We start from the raw sequence: 12831 nt of genomic DNA on the forward strand, positions 1-12831 counted from the left end.
CCAAGAAGTGGAGACCAGCCTGAGCAACATGGCGAAGCCCCATCTCTACAAAAAATACAATATTAGCTTGGTATGGGGGTGCACACCTGTGGTCCCAGCTACTTGGGAGGCTGAGGTAGGAGGATTGCTTGAGCCAGAGAGGTCAAGGCTGCAGTGAGCCAAGATCATGCCATTGCACTCCAGCCTGGGCAACAGAGTGAGACCCTGTCTCAAAAAGGAAACAACAACAAAAAGCAAATTTAAAAAAAATTACCCTGTTTCACAATAAGTGGTTTTTTGAAGAGTTTTTTGTCTTGGTGGGTGTATTCTCAGAGAACTAAGTGCTGATAATCATAAGTGTTAAAGTTATTTAATGTGTTTATGGAAATGGCCTATAATTATTGTTTTGTACCCACTAAACTAAATGGAATTATTCACATTCCACTGCACATTTAAAAATTTTCTGTTTAAGACCGGGCATGGTGGCCATAGTTCCAGCACTTTGGGAGACTGAGGTGGACAGATCACTTAAGGCCGGGAATTTGAGACCAGCCTGGGCAGCACGGTGAAAATACATCTCTAAAAAAAAGTACAAAAATTAGCCGGGCATGGTAGCATGCACCTGTAATCCCAGCTACTAAGGAGGCTGAAGTGGGAAGATTGCTTGAGCCCAGGATCCTCAAGGCTATGGGAGGTTGAAGGGGAGCCACTACACTCCAGCCTGGGTGACAGAGCAAGACCCTGTCTCAGAAAAAAAATTAATACACACACACATACATACACACGTATACATATATTTGTCTGTTTAAAGTGGGTATGGTGGCTCACGCCTGTAGTCCCAGCACTTTGGAGGCCAAGATGGGCAGATTACTTGAGTCTAGGAGTTAAAAACCAGCCTGAGCAACTTGGCAAGGCCTCATCTCTGCAAGAAATACAAAAATTCACCTGGGGTGGTGGTGCACACCTGTAGTCCCAGCTACTCTGGAGGCTGAGGTGGGAGAATGGCTTGAGCCCAAGAGGTCAAGGCTGCAGTGTTGGTGCCATGGTACTCCCGCCTGGGTGACAGAATAACACCATCTCAAAAAGAAAAGTATATTTAGGACCAATTAGTGATTTTCAAAGCATTAACGTAAGCTGTACAGTAGCCGTTAATAGTCTAAAGAAAAAAATTTGTGTTGAAATTTGATTTTCAAGTTAACTTTAACATGCAATAGATACTACTAAAGCAGTTTGTGTGCTCTTATGAATGGCAAGAACTTACATTTGAAAGTAATTTTTTAATAGTTTGATAGTAATAAAATTAAGGAGACATGTGCATTGATGTTAATTAGATGATAAGACATGAATTTTGTGAAAGCTGAGTTCACTTTGGTCAACAGTGATGTAATTGATCTTAAAGGTACTGGATTTATGAGGGCCAAAACTGTCAAACTAGTGAGGGTGATAGGTGTTGGAATGATTGTTTAAAATGAAGATCACTGCATATTCTAAAGAAATACTTTATGCAGAGTAGATGTTACTGCTTCATGACTCAATTTCTAAAGAATCCTGTAATGTGTTTTATATCCTTTGGGTTATTTTGTAAAAGAAGAAATTTAAACAAACAATTGCAAACATTTCAATTCTGTTATGCTTTGTAGAGATCAATTATTTTTTAATAATTTATTTTTTGTTTTATAAATAGAAGCATTTTATTTTTAGAGCAGTTAGACAGGTTCTGATTTTTGTTAATCCTTATTGTTTTGTTCATGTACAGTTAGCCTTACAAGAAGAGAAGTTAAGACTAGAAGAAGAAGCTTTATACGCTGCACAGCGTGAAGCAGCCAGGGCAGCAAAGCAGCGAAAGCTCTTGGAGGTGAGGGGAAAAGACCCCAGCATATATTAGGGTTGCTTTTCTCCTTATTTGCTCTAACAAATCTTAGTTGGGACTTTTTTTTTCCTATTCTCAAGGACTTCTTGTTTAAAAATGAATGTATTTACTCATATATTCTTAAGAATTTTCAAGGCAAATTAGTCAGTCTTTAACAGCTAGAAATAATATCAGATTACATGCTTGATACTCAGTGCTATTTAGCTTTAGATTAGCAAATGCTGATTCCTGTTTATCCTAAAGATGAATTTTAGTGCTATAAAACTCAGTATTCTTTTGGAAAAATTAAATATACTCTTAGAGGGAAAGTGTTGCCAAACTAGCCTTTAAATATAATTGGCAAAGCATTTTGTTTTGTGAGGGTTTTTTTTTTTTTAACAGTTTCTTAAATTACCAGAATTTATTTTATTCCCTGGAACTGGATAAACTGTGCTGTTTTGCCCCATAAGGTTATTATTTGCTTCTCATCTTTATTCTTGTGTCCTTGGGAGATTGGGAGTTTGGGTCTTGAGAAATATTTGGTATATTATCAGGGAAGGCAGCAGATTTACCGTGTCTTACCATGCTGCATTACCATAATGTCTGGCAACTATAAGTAACATTTATGGAACCCTAACTGTCAGGAGGAGCAATGTTTTACCTTATTTAATCCTCACAACAGTCTTACGAGATAGTATTTTTAATCCCTGTTTTACAAATGAGAAAACTGAGAGTAGGGTAATGTTTTGTAACTTGCTTGAGATCCTACAGTTAATAAGGGCCAGAGCCAAAGTTCAAGCACAACAGTGCTTAGCCGGTATCCTTAATATCTTCCTCCATATTTTGCCTGTTTGGATTCACCTCTGTAGTGTTAATTGAAGTAGTATAAAGATCATGGCACATTGTAAAACTTAGAGAAACTGAAATATCATGTGTATCCTATTGTTACATGATTTCTGTTTGAACTGTGTCCTTCCCCTCTCCTTCCCTTCATTTTTTTTTTCTCTCTCTGCTGTTTTAGCAGATTATATGAAGGAATATCTTTGCTTTTTAAGTCAGTTCTAAATAATGAACAAGTTTTTAACTTTTACCTTCTACTAAGAAAAGTATTTTTCTGGTTATCATATAGACACTCTTTTTACTGTAATAGATGATCTACTGCTTCCCTTTTAAAGACAAAGCATTCCATATACAGCATCCATATGGGTGATTTCCAGGGTTCTCTGAGTTTTTCCTACCCTGGTTTAAATATTTGATATAGGAACACATTACAGTCTATACAGTACATACTGACACACAGACATACACAGACACCCACCAATCATTTGATTTTCATGGTAACCCTGAACTTGCTAGAGCAGTAATATAGCTATCTGTATTTTATAGATGAAGGAACAGTAGGTAAAGGCCATGCCAGGGATACATAGCTAATAGCTATCAGAGCGACAACTCTGACATTTCTTCTAAATCTTAGTCAATTGCTTTTATTATTTCTGAGTCAACTCAGCCAGATCTTATAAATCTGTTGTTTTATTGCTACTTATTTCACCCAGAATAGAACTTCATGTATTGTTTTAACTATTCCTTTTCTGCTCCTCATTTTTCCAGTAGGTTGAAAGTTCTTGGGTATACTAAGAATGTTAAGAATATCAATACATATCTGTTAAAATAAGGAAAAATATGTCAACAGAATAACTTTTTTTTTTTTAGAAACTAGAAAAAAATACTTTTTGGTATTACATGAGTGGTTTTAAAATACATAATTTTACAACAGAGTGATTTTTTTTATTACATTATGTTTCCAAAGCAAGAAAGGCAGAGAATTGTGCAGCAATATCATCCTTCCAACAATGGAGAATATCAAAGGTAAGTAATGAAACATATGCCTCCTTCCCTTTGTGGTAGAACATTTTATTGCTACGTAGAGCATTGTTCACCTCGAGATGTGTATATACGTATTCATGTTTATGTGTTCCCTAAAAATTATTCCATCTAAAAGACATTGCCTTGGAAGAATACTGAGAGCATTTAAGTTGAAACATGATTATTATTCATTTAAACTGACTTTATTGCATTTTTAAGAGTGGTCTCATTTCCCATATAGATGTAATGCCATAGCTGAATGTCTTTGGGTGAGTTATTTATACCTTAGTTGTTTGTGTTTTCTTTAGTCCCTCCCTTTCTTACAATGAAGTTTATGTGTGGTCATTTTTTGGAAGAGAGATTTCAGCGTCACATTTCCACAAGTATCACTACTCGTTCAAAGAATTTTGTTCATGCTTCATTATTGTAAAGTTAGACTTATGGCTAAGCTTTGGAGATTGTATTTCAGGATTAACCAAAATCTTCTTATTTTCAGTTTCATGCTAGTATTAAGAAAATTAAGAACTCTTTTCATTAGGTTATTCTAATTGTGTAGCAGTTATGAATTTGTATGACATAGGTCTTCAAGCCAAAATGCCATCATTAGCTTAAATATTTGTTATATTGCATCTACCATGAATATATTAAAAAATTATTTCACTTTTATTACAGTTCAGGACCAGAAGATGACTTTGAATCTTGTTTGAGAAATATAAAGTCACAGTATGAAGTTTTTCGAAGTAGTAGTAAGTTTTTTAAAGTATTTTCTGTACTTTTTTTTATGCCACAGTAAACAGATAAGTAGAGATTCTGGCTGTGTTTCTGTAGAATAACTTTCTGTTCTTAAATTTGTAATTCCCAGATAGGTCAGTTTCCTAGGTAGTCATTAATTATACAACCTCATCTTTTATTTTTAAAAAGAAGTTGGAGCAAAGAAAAATCTCAGACTGTTTCTGTAGATCCATATAGGGAGTCAAGCACTCCTTTTTCCATTTCTACCGTGATCCTAACCCTTCCCTTTCCAAAAAAAAAGAAAGGAAAGATGGGAGGAAGTAATAGAAAAGTGTACTTTTTACTTATTACAAATTGACTTATAAGATTAAAATATTTCCTCAAGTTTCAAAAGCAAAAACTCATATGCTTCCCAATAGTGGAAGCATAGTATAGTAGTGGGTCTTTTTGAAAATATAGGTTGCTTTTTGTTTTATCTTTCTTGTTCATCGTTTTTTTGTGCCCCTTTGTAATTGACTGTTAAAAATATTATCTAGAGTTCACCATATTTGAAAAGTTTATAATCACTTAAATTTGCATGTTTGCTATGCTTAGATGGCAAAAAAAAAAAAAGAGAGAAAAGTTTCTTTATACTGTTCCTAACAGAAACTTACCAATAAAATGATTTCCAGAATTATTTCTTATGAAGCTAAAAGTAATAATAATAATATTTAGAGAGAGATAATTGTTACAAAATAAAATGGCTGTTGTGGTAGAAGAGTAGATGAGAGTATTCAGTTGTATTTCATGTATACTCTAGGACTCTCATCAGATGCTACAGTTTTGACACCAAATACAGAAAGCAGTTGTGATTTAATGACCAAAACTAAATCAACTAGTGGAAATGACGACAGCACATCCTTAGATCTAGAGTGGGAAGATGAAGAAGGTATTTTATAATTCACAATTTTACCTGAAAAATTTAACGTAATCTGTGTTGATTTATATAAATCTACCTTGGTCTTTATTTAAATGGAAATAAATTCAAGCCCTTGAAAAATCATATAAACACTTTTTAGACTGTTATTGGTGATTATCACTGTTGATAAAAATGTTTAGAAAATTCCTTAATTTTTAATGTTCCTTTAGATTTAGAAAATAAATGTTAATTTCTTTAAGGTTTTGTAATCCAAGCCCATGACATTACTCCGTATGAATGATTACTACCCCCTTGTGGACATTCTAAAGCCGGAAGTTAAGTATAACTTCTCTTAGAAATAAATCCACAGAAACAAATTCACCAGATACAAATCTACAAAATTATATTAGTATCTAGCTCATATTTTTATCATATCTATAGAAATAACTTGTGTTACTGGGTTGAGTCCTGGTGATTTTTCAGGAGTGACAGACAACGGTGATACAGATTTAAATGTTCTTTTATGGTGGGATCTGATCTTTAAGGTCAAAAAAGAAAATCATTAAATGTGTCTAGGAATATTACAATCTCTTTGCGAATCCTAGATTTTGATTCAATTACCAACGTTGATTCTGTACTTACAGATTCAAACTTTTCTGTCCTCTCTCCCTTCCTTCTGCCAGTAAAATGCCATTCTTTTTTTCTTTCAAGATTATTGACAGTTTCACTTTACCAATTTCATTTTGTTTCGAATTAGATCTAGAACAGTTTCCCATAGAAACGTCTCTCCTCTGTTTGGTAGAGTCGGAAGAGCATAAGACCACAGACTTTGGAGCCAGACTGAATGGATTAAAATTCTTGCTTCACCACTTTTTAGCTGTGTGACATTACCCAAATCACTTAGCCTTTCTGTCCCGGTTAGCTGAACTACAGAATGAGAATAATGATAGTACTGTACTCCATAGAGTTGTTGGGGATTAAATCAGTTAATATCTGTGACATGTATATAACATTAACTGGAACCTAGTAAATGCTGGAAAAGTACATGTTATCATTAGAGTGACTGTCATTCTCTGGGAAATGAAATTATGTGGGTAGGAAAGGACTGTGGCAGACATACTAACTTGGCCATATAAGACTAATAGCAATTGAGGTCCTCCATCCATTCTGTTTTATTTATGACTCTTCAGGAATTTCATCCTATCAGATAATAAATGATACATCAAAACTGCCCTTTGGTGACTGTTAATATTTATTTTTACCTGAGGCATACTTCAGGGTTAGACCCCAACAATTTCCCTTAAGAAGACCTCCATGGGACTGGGTCTTTAATTCACACATCAAGTCTGATAGTTAAATAAAAACTATATTGCTAAACTTGGAAGTTTGTAAATATAGCTTTATTATCTGTTCTGAGATTTCTAAAAACTCTGTTCAAATCATAGGAATGAATAGAATGCTTCCAGTGAGAGAACGTTCCAAAACAGAGGAAGACATTCTACGGGCAGCACTTAAGTATAGCAACAAGAAGACTGGAAGTAATCCTACATCAGCCTCTGATGATTCCAATGGGCTGGAGTGGGAGAATGATTTTGTTAGTGCCGAAATGGATGATAATGGAAATTCCGAGTATTCTGGATTTGTAAATCCTGTATTAGAACTGTCTGATTCTGGCATAAGGCATTCTGACACAGATCAACAGACTCGATAGGGTAAATTGTGTGACCTTGTTTATCAGTTATGACCAAATGTTAAAAACCAACTAGAATGTATAAGTGATTGTGCTGAGCCTTTTTGTAAGGGAGACGTGTAAGAAACCATGTTGTAAATGCTTATTTTATTAGAAAGGTGTAGGGATGATAGGATCTGAATTGATACAGAATTAAGTGCAATTTCATCATCTGCCTTCTGCTTTTCAAGACCAATTTAATGGTCCTGTCATGTTACCAATTAAATTTACTTTAAGTCTTTTCTTTAAAGCATTTCTGTTTACTATGGTAGATTTCCACTCTCCATTTTTTTAATTAATTTTACTTTGAATGATTTATGAAGCCTATTCATTGTCTTTAACTATGTAAACATTAAGACTTTTTTTGTTAATTCTCAGCAGATGTGAAGGAAGCATGAGGAGGGATCGTCAGATTCAGATTTAGAATAGTGTTCCCTTTTCCAGCATTATTTCTATGACTTCTTTGGATTTTATTATCTAATAGTCAGTACAGTTGATTTGAGTAGATGACTCTAAGAAATGCAGAAGTATCAGCATTACATGTCCTTATTTACATGTCCTAGTATGATAATGTTGATTCAATCTGAACAAAAGATAATATAAAAATAACCCTTCAGAGTTTGGACATTTCAAGTTGGTAATAATAAAAAATAATACTTAAGAAGATATATATATATATATATTTAGTTTTTTCCACTTCATTTTACATGCCACTATATTGACTTTAATTGATATATAGTATTAAGTTTTTAGGTGCCATTATTTTTTAAAAATTCTATATTTCCAATGAATGATCTTAGATTTTACACAGAACATATTCTCTGCATGATTTAAGAAAGGAAGATCTAAAAAGGTAATACGGGTATTTCAAATAAAATCCTTTCCGGTATGAAAGGCTCCATTGATTTTATTAAGCTTTCATTTACCTTGTAGTACAAGGTGCTTTAATGGGATAGAACTAAGCATATCAATATCTATAACTGCATTTTGTTATAGACAATCAACTGTTCTTTTCTCTAAAATGTATGTGTCAATTTAAAAGGCCAGGAATAGAAAACACTCCATAATTGCTTTCCTTGATTTTGCTGAGGATTTGGTATGATTTTAGTAAGCAAACTGTTTTCTGGTTTTTCCTTAATGTTTTTAAATTTTTTTCCTCTTGCAACAATGACAGTGCATGTTCTTATAAATATAGGAAGGTCCAGATATAAATAATAACCTGAAGTTCTTGCTGTACTTAAAAAAAAATCATGTGGCCCTTTCAATATTTGAACTGCTAAGTAATGACATCTGTAGTTTTATCTCCTTTTTTATGTCATAGAAATTAATATGATACTTTAAATATGTAAATATAATACATTAGGTAATGCCATTATTTATATCTGTCTTAATTTAAGTTGTAGCTGTGTCTTGGAAATATTTTTAAGGTAATCTATATTCACATTGCCTGTGTTAATGCTTTTTAAAGTTTGTATACATCAGATGTATATTTTTGGTTTGGCATAAGCTACTATTGTAATTTTTCTTGGCTTTTTGTTCATAAAGAATTTTTTGAAGGAATGGTAACAAATGGTAATTTACAAATGGTTGTGAATAAACACATTTTTACACTTAAAGGTAGTAAGTTATTTGACTATTATTGGTTTTACTCCATAAACATGCAGGTATTCTGATTGCTGACTTGTAATTATTTTATTAAATCTGATGTGAAGACAAAAAGAAGTAAATTAAGAAAGCAAGATGGAACTAAACTTGAAAATGTGTTTTGATTGTTAAAAAAAGTTAACGTTTTGTGTTTATAAAAAGTACTAGAAATAATTTATTCAGCAAATATTGGAATAGTATTAATATTGGAACTGTGTCTGGTGGGTGTTAGGGACATAGAAGTACAAAGACATATAAGGTCTCTGCTCTTTGCTTACCATTCTGGTGAGAGAGATAGACAATAATAAGTAAACATATATGTAAGAAAATCACAGGTCACAGTTAGAAAATATACAAGATTATAGGAGAGAGAGTAACTGGGGGCCAATTGACTACTTCTCATAGGTCAGGAGAATCCTCTCTGAGGAGATACCTTGGCTAAAACTTAATTGTTTTAAGTTTTAATTGTCAACTTGGCTAAAACCTAATTGTTAAGCAGGAACCAGTCAAGTAAAAAAGCCTGTTGTGAAGCATGTTATCAGCAAAGGGTACAGCAAGTACAGAGTACCTGAGGTGAAAAAGAGTTTGTTATGTTCTGTGAATAAAAAGACCACTGGGAATGAAGCATCATGAGTGAGGGAGAAGAGTGGTATGAGATGATACTGAAGTGATAGTTAAGGGCTAGATGATGCAAGACCTTGTAGGCCAAGAATGAGTTTTATTTGATGTGTAATAGAAAGCTACTGACATTTTTTGTAAGCAAGGATGTACAGTCATCATATACACATTTTCAAAAGATTGCTTTAGTTGCTGTGTAGAGAATGGATTGTAAGAAGGCAAGAGTGGATGTATAGTATTCCCAGTGGAATATAGTGTGCCTTGGGTTTACAATGGCTTTGAAAAGGCAGAGCAGATTGTAGAGGTAGAATCATCAGGATTTTCTGGTGGGTTGGATATAAGACTAAAGAAAGGGGTAGAATCAGATACTACTGTAGGGTAACACATCTGGCACGGTGCCGTGGCTACCTTGCTCACGCCACATTGTCCACGTAGGCAGAACTCAACCACAGTCTGACACAGGTCTTGGTAGAAAAACGTCGTGATCCTCTCTGGATCCTCCATGGCAAGATAGGCCATCATAAAGGAGCTGTCAAAGGGCCATTTATCTTGCAAAATACCTCCCTATCTTGCAAAAGGCTGCTATGAGGCAATTTCTCATCCAACTGGTTTCCAGTGACCTCACTCTCATTCAGGTACAGATACCAACTATAAAAATGTTTAGCTATAGCTCAGAGTTGGCTCCTCAACAACAGAGCTATTTCTACTTGTCATCTGTCATCTTGTCCCCTTGGTTCAGTGTCATCCAGGGACGTCCCTAAGGACCAGGCATACAGGGAGCTGACTCCATGCTGATGCTGGTTTTGCTGTCTGTGTAAATAATAAACTGTCTCAATCTATTTGGACTCATTGTCTCCCTGCTGGTCAAATCTATAGATGTCTGACAGCCAGCCTAGCAGCTGCAAGTGCCCTTTACTGTAACTTCTTGGTTCTGATTTGACTTAATAAGTGTAATGGGAGGAACAGGTTTGGGAAAGTGGGGAAAATGAAAGAGTTCTATTCGAAAAGTTAACTTTGAGGTGTTTATAAGATATTTGGATGAAGATGTCAAGTTGGTGATGGGATATATGTCTGCAGCCCAAGAAAGAGGTCTAGGTTCAAGTTTGGGAGTCAGTAGGAAAATGGTATTTTAAGTCATTAAACCAGCTGAGTTTACCCCAGGGGAGCACATAGAGAAGCCCAACTAAGTGTTGACATTTAGAAGTTGGGGGTAGTGAAACAGCCAAAAGAAACAGATACAGGAGAAATGCAGGAACCAGAGAATAGTGTCACAGAAGCCAGGAAATCAGAGGGCTCAACAATAGCAAATGCTTTGAAAAGAGGTCCGCTGCTTTAGTTGCATTTGGGGACAGTTACACAAATGAAGGGATGGAAACTGGGGAGTTGGGGATGAGGAATGAAGAACAGCTAATACAGACAACTTGAAAAGAGCAGAGAAATGGGGTAGCTGGAAGGGGATGTGGAGTTATGGAAGGGTTTTTATTTAAGATACTAGTTTTAGAGTAGGTAGATAGGCAGATATGAACAGGGCAGGACAGGGCCACAAAGAATGTCAGGGCTTGTGACAGGGAGGGGAAAATCTAACGGGAGACATCTTGGGCTCATGGGCAACAACTTCCCAATAAGAATTTAAGATGACAGAGTTTGGCCTTCCTCTGGGGGCATGTCCAGGCATGTGCAGTAAGGGGCAAAATGACAGAGTTTGACGAATATATGACCTTCCCACGGGGCTTGGAAGGGGGACGCTAGCCCAGTAAGGGAAAATTGCCCTAAGAGAGCATGTGCATAACTTCAACCACCAAAAGGCCCTCCCAGATACTGGCAAACCACTGCACATACAGGGAGGGGAAGAGATAGGGAGAGAAAATAGGAAATAATAAACCTCTAAGAGCCTTAAGACGAAGGTCAGGCTGGGTACTCAATCTTTTGACATCCCCCTTGGTTCCATCCAAGTGTACTTTTTTTGGCTTCAATAAACTCGTTTCTGCCTTAAATATACTTCTGTCTCTTGGCTGAATTCTTTCTCCCAAGAAGACAAATATCAAGGACTATGGAGCCTGCCCATACTCACCACTGGTAACACTAGAACTTTTGAAATGATGTATTTTGGGATTATGCCTGCTTTTTTTTTTCAATAGAGAAATATATTTTTCTAGCAGAGGCCAGAGGTTTCATTTAACTATGTAAACATGTCCTAATCATAATTTCTTGAGAATACAGACATCTAAAAAAGATTTTTTATTAAATATATAGTGTTTTCCCATCTTCATTTATTTGGTATTTCTGGTTAATTATCTGACAGTAAAGGAGTTTACAAAAGAAATCTGAGATTCCACATTGAAATCCTAAATGTAAAACAACAGGAATAACAACAAAAAGGAGAGAAACAGAATCCCTGCATTTGATTCTTGAATCCTTACGAAATATTAAAGGTGAAAATGAAATTAAATTTGAAAAATGATATTAAAATAAATTGTATGAGTATTATTATTTCAAATTTAAAGATTTTTTTTCCTCCTACCCAGATAATGTCCTCTGTAGTTCAGAAATCTTATATGAGACCATTAAAAATGAGGGCTTAACTCTGCCCCATGCTACTCAGAGGAACACATACTGTGTGTAAATGCTGTGGTAAGGAGACTACATACTGTATCTCAGTTGATATTCACAGAGACCCTATGAAGGAAGCACTACTTAATCCTTGTTTTCCAAAAGAGGAATCTGAGTTATGTCAAATTACAGGAATGGTTGATAAACCCAAGCAGTATGACTCAGAGCCCACACTCAACACTGTACAATTCTTTCTGGTAGAAATTAGGTCAGTATTGTTTTGAGAGTTTTGGGGGCTTCAGGGGATTTTTTTGCTTAGCTATTAAAAAGAATGTGTCTAACCTGGGTGGGGGCAGTGGCTCAGGCCTGTAATCCCAGCATTTGGGAGGCTGAGGTGGGTGGATCACCTGAGGTCGGGAGTTCAAGACCAACCTGACCAACATGGAGAAACCCCGTCTCTACTAAAAATACAAAATTAGCTGGGCGTGGTGGAGCATGCCTGTAATCCCAGCTCCTCAGCAGGCTGAGGCAGGAGAATTGCTTGAACCCGGGAGGCGGAGGTTGCAGTGAGCCGAGATTGTGCCATTGCACTCCAGCCTGGGCAACAAGAGTGAAACTCTGACTCAAAAAAAAAAAAAAGAATGTGTCTAACCTAACTTTGATTTAAAAACTTTCAGGCCGGGCGCGGTGGCTCAAGCCTGTAATCCCAGCACTTTGGGAGGCCGAGACGGGCGGATCACGAGGTCAGGAGATGGAGACCATCCTGGCTAACACGGTGAAACCCCGTCTCTACTAAAAAATACAAAAAAACTAGCCGGGCGAAGTGGCGGGCGCCTGTGGTCCCAGCTACTCGGGAGGCTGAGGCAGGAGAATGGCGTAAACCCGGGAGGCGGAGCTTGCAGTGAGCTGAGATCCGGCCACTGCACTCCAGCCTGGGCGACAGAGCCAGACTCAGTCTCAAAAAAAAAA

At 36.0% G+C, this 12831-nt stretch overlaps 1 protein-coding gene across 2 annotated transcripts in view; it reads left to right on the top strand.

The window, feature by feature from the left end:
• AP1AR (adaptor related protein complex 1 associated regulatory protein) overlaps positions 1-11704 on the top strand; it is a 42319-nt gene extending 30615 nt beyond the window's left edge. Inside the window, exons 6-10 of one of the 2 annotated variants that reach the window (XM_025386744.1) lie at positions 1736-1834; positions 3636-3694; positions 4364-4437; positions 5223-5351; positions 6767-11704. In XM_025386744.1, the coding sequence (XP_025242529.1) occupies positions 1736-1834; positions 3636-3694; positions 4364-4437; positions 5223-5351; positions 6767-7032 (627 nt within the window). In that variant the 3' untranslated portion in view covers positions 7033-11704. The remainder of the gene's footprint in view (positions 1-1735; positions 1835-3635; positions 3695-4363; positions 4438-5222; positions 5352-6766) is intronic. The other variant, XM_025386745.1, reaches the window with a different exon arrangement.
• Positions 11705-12831: the final 1127 nt, after the last annotated feature.

Source organism: Theropithecus gelada, chromosome 5, assembly GCF_003255815.1.
Source record: "Theropithecus gelada isolate Dixy chromosome 5, Tgel_1.0, whole genome shotgun sequence".
Taxonomy (NCBI): Eukaryota; Metazoa; Chordata; class Mammalia; order Primates; family Cercopithecidae; genus Theropithecus; species Theropithecus gelada.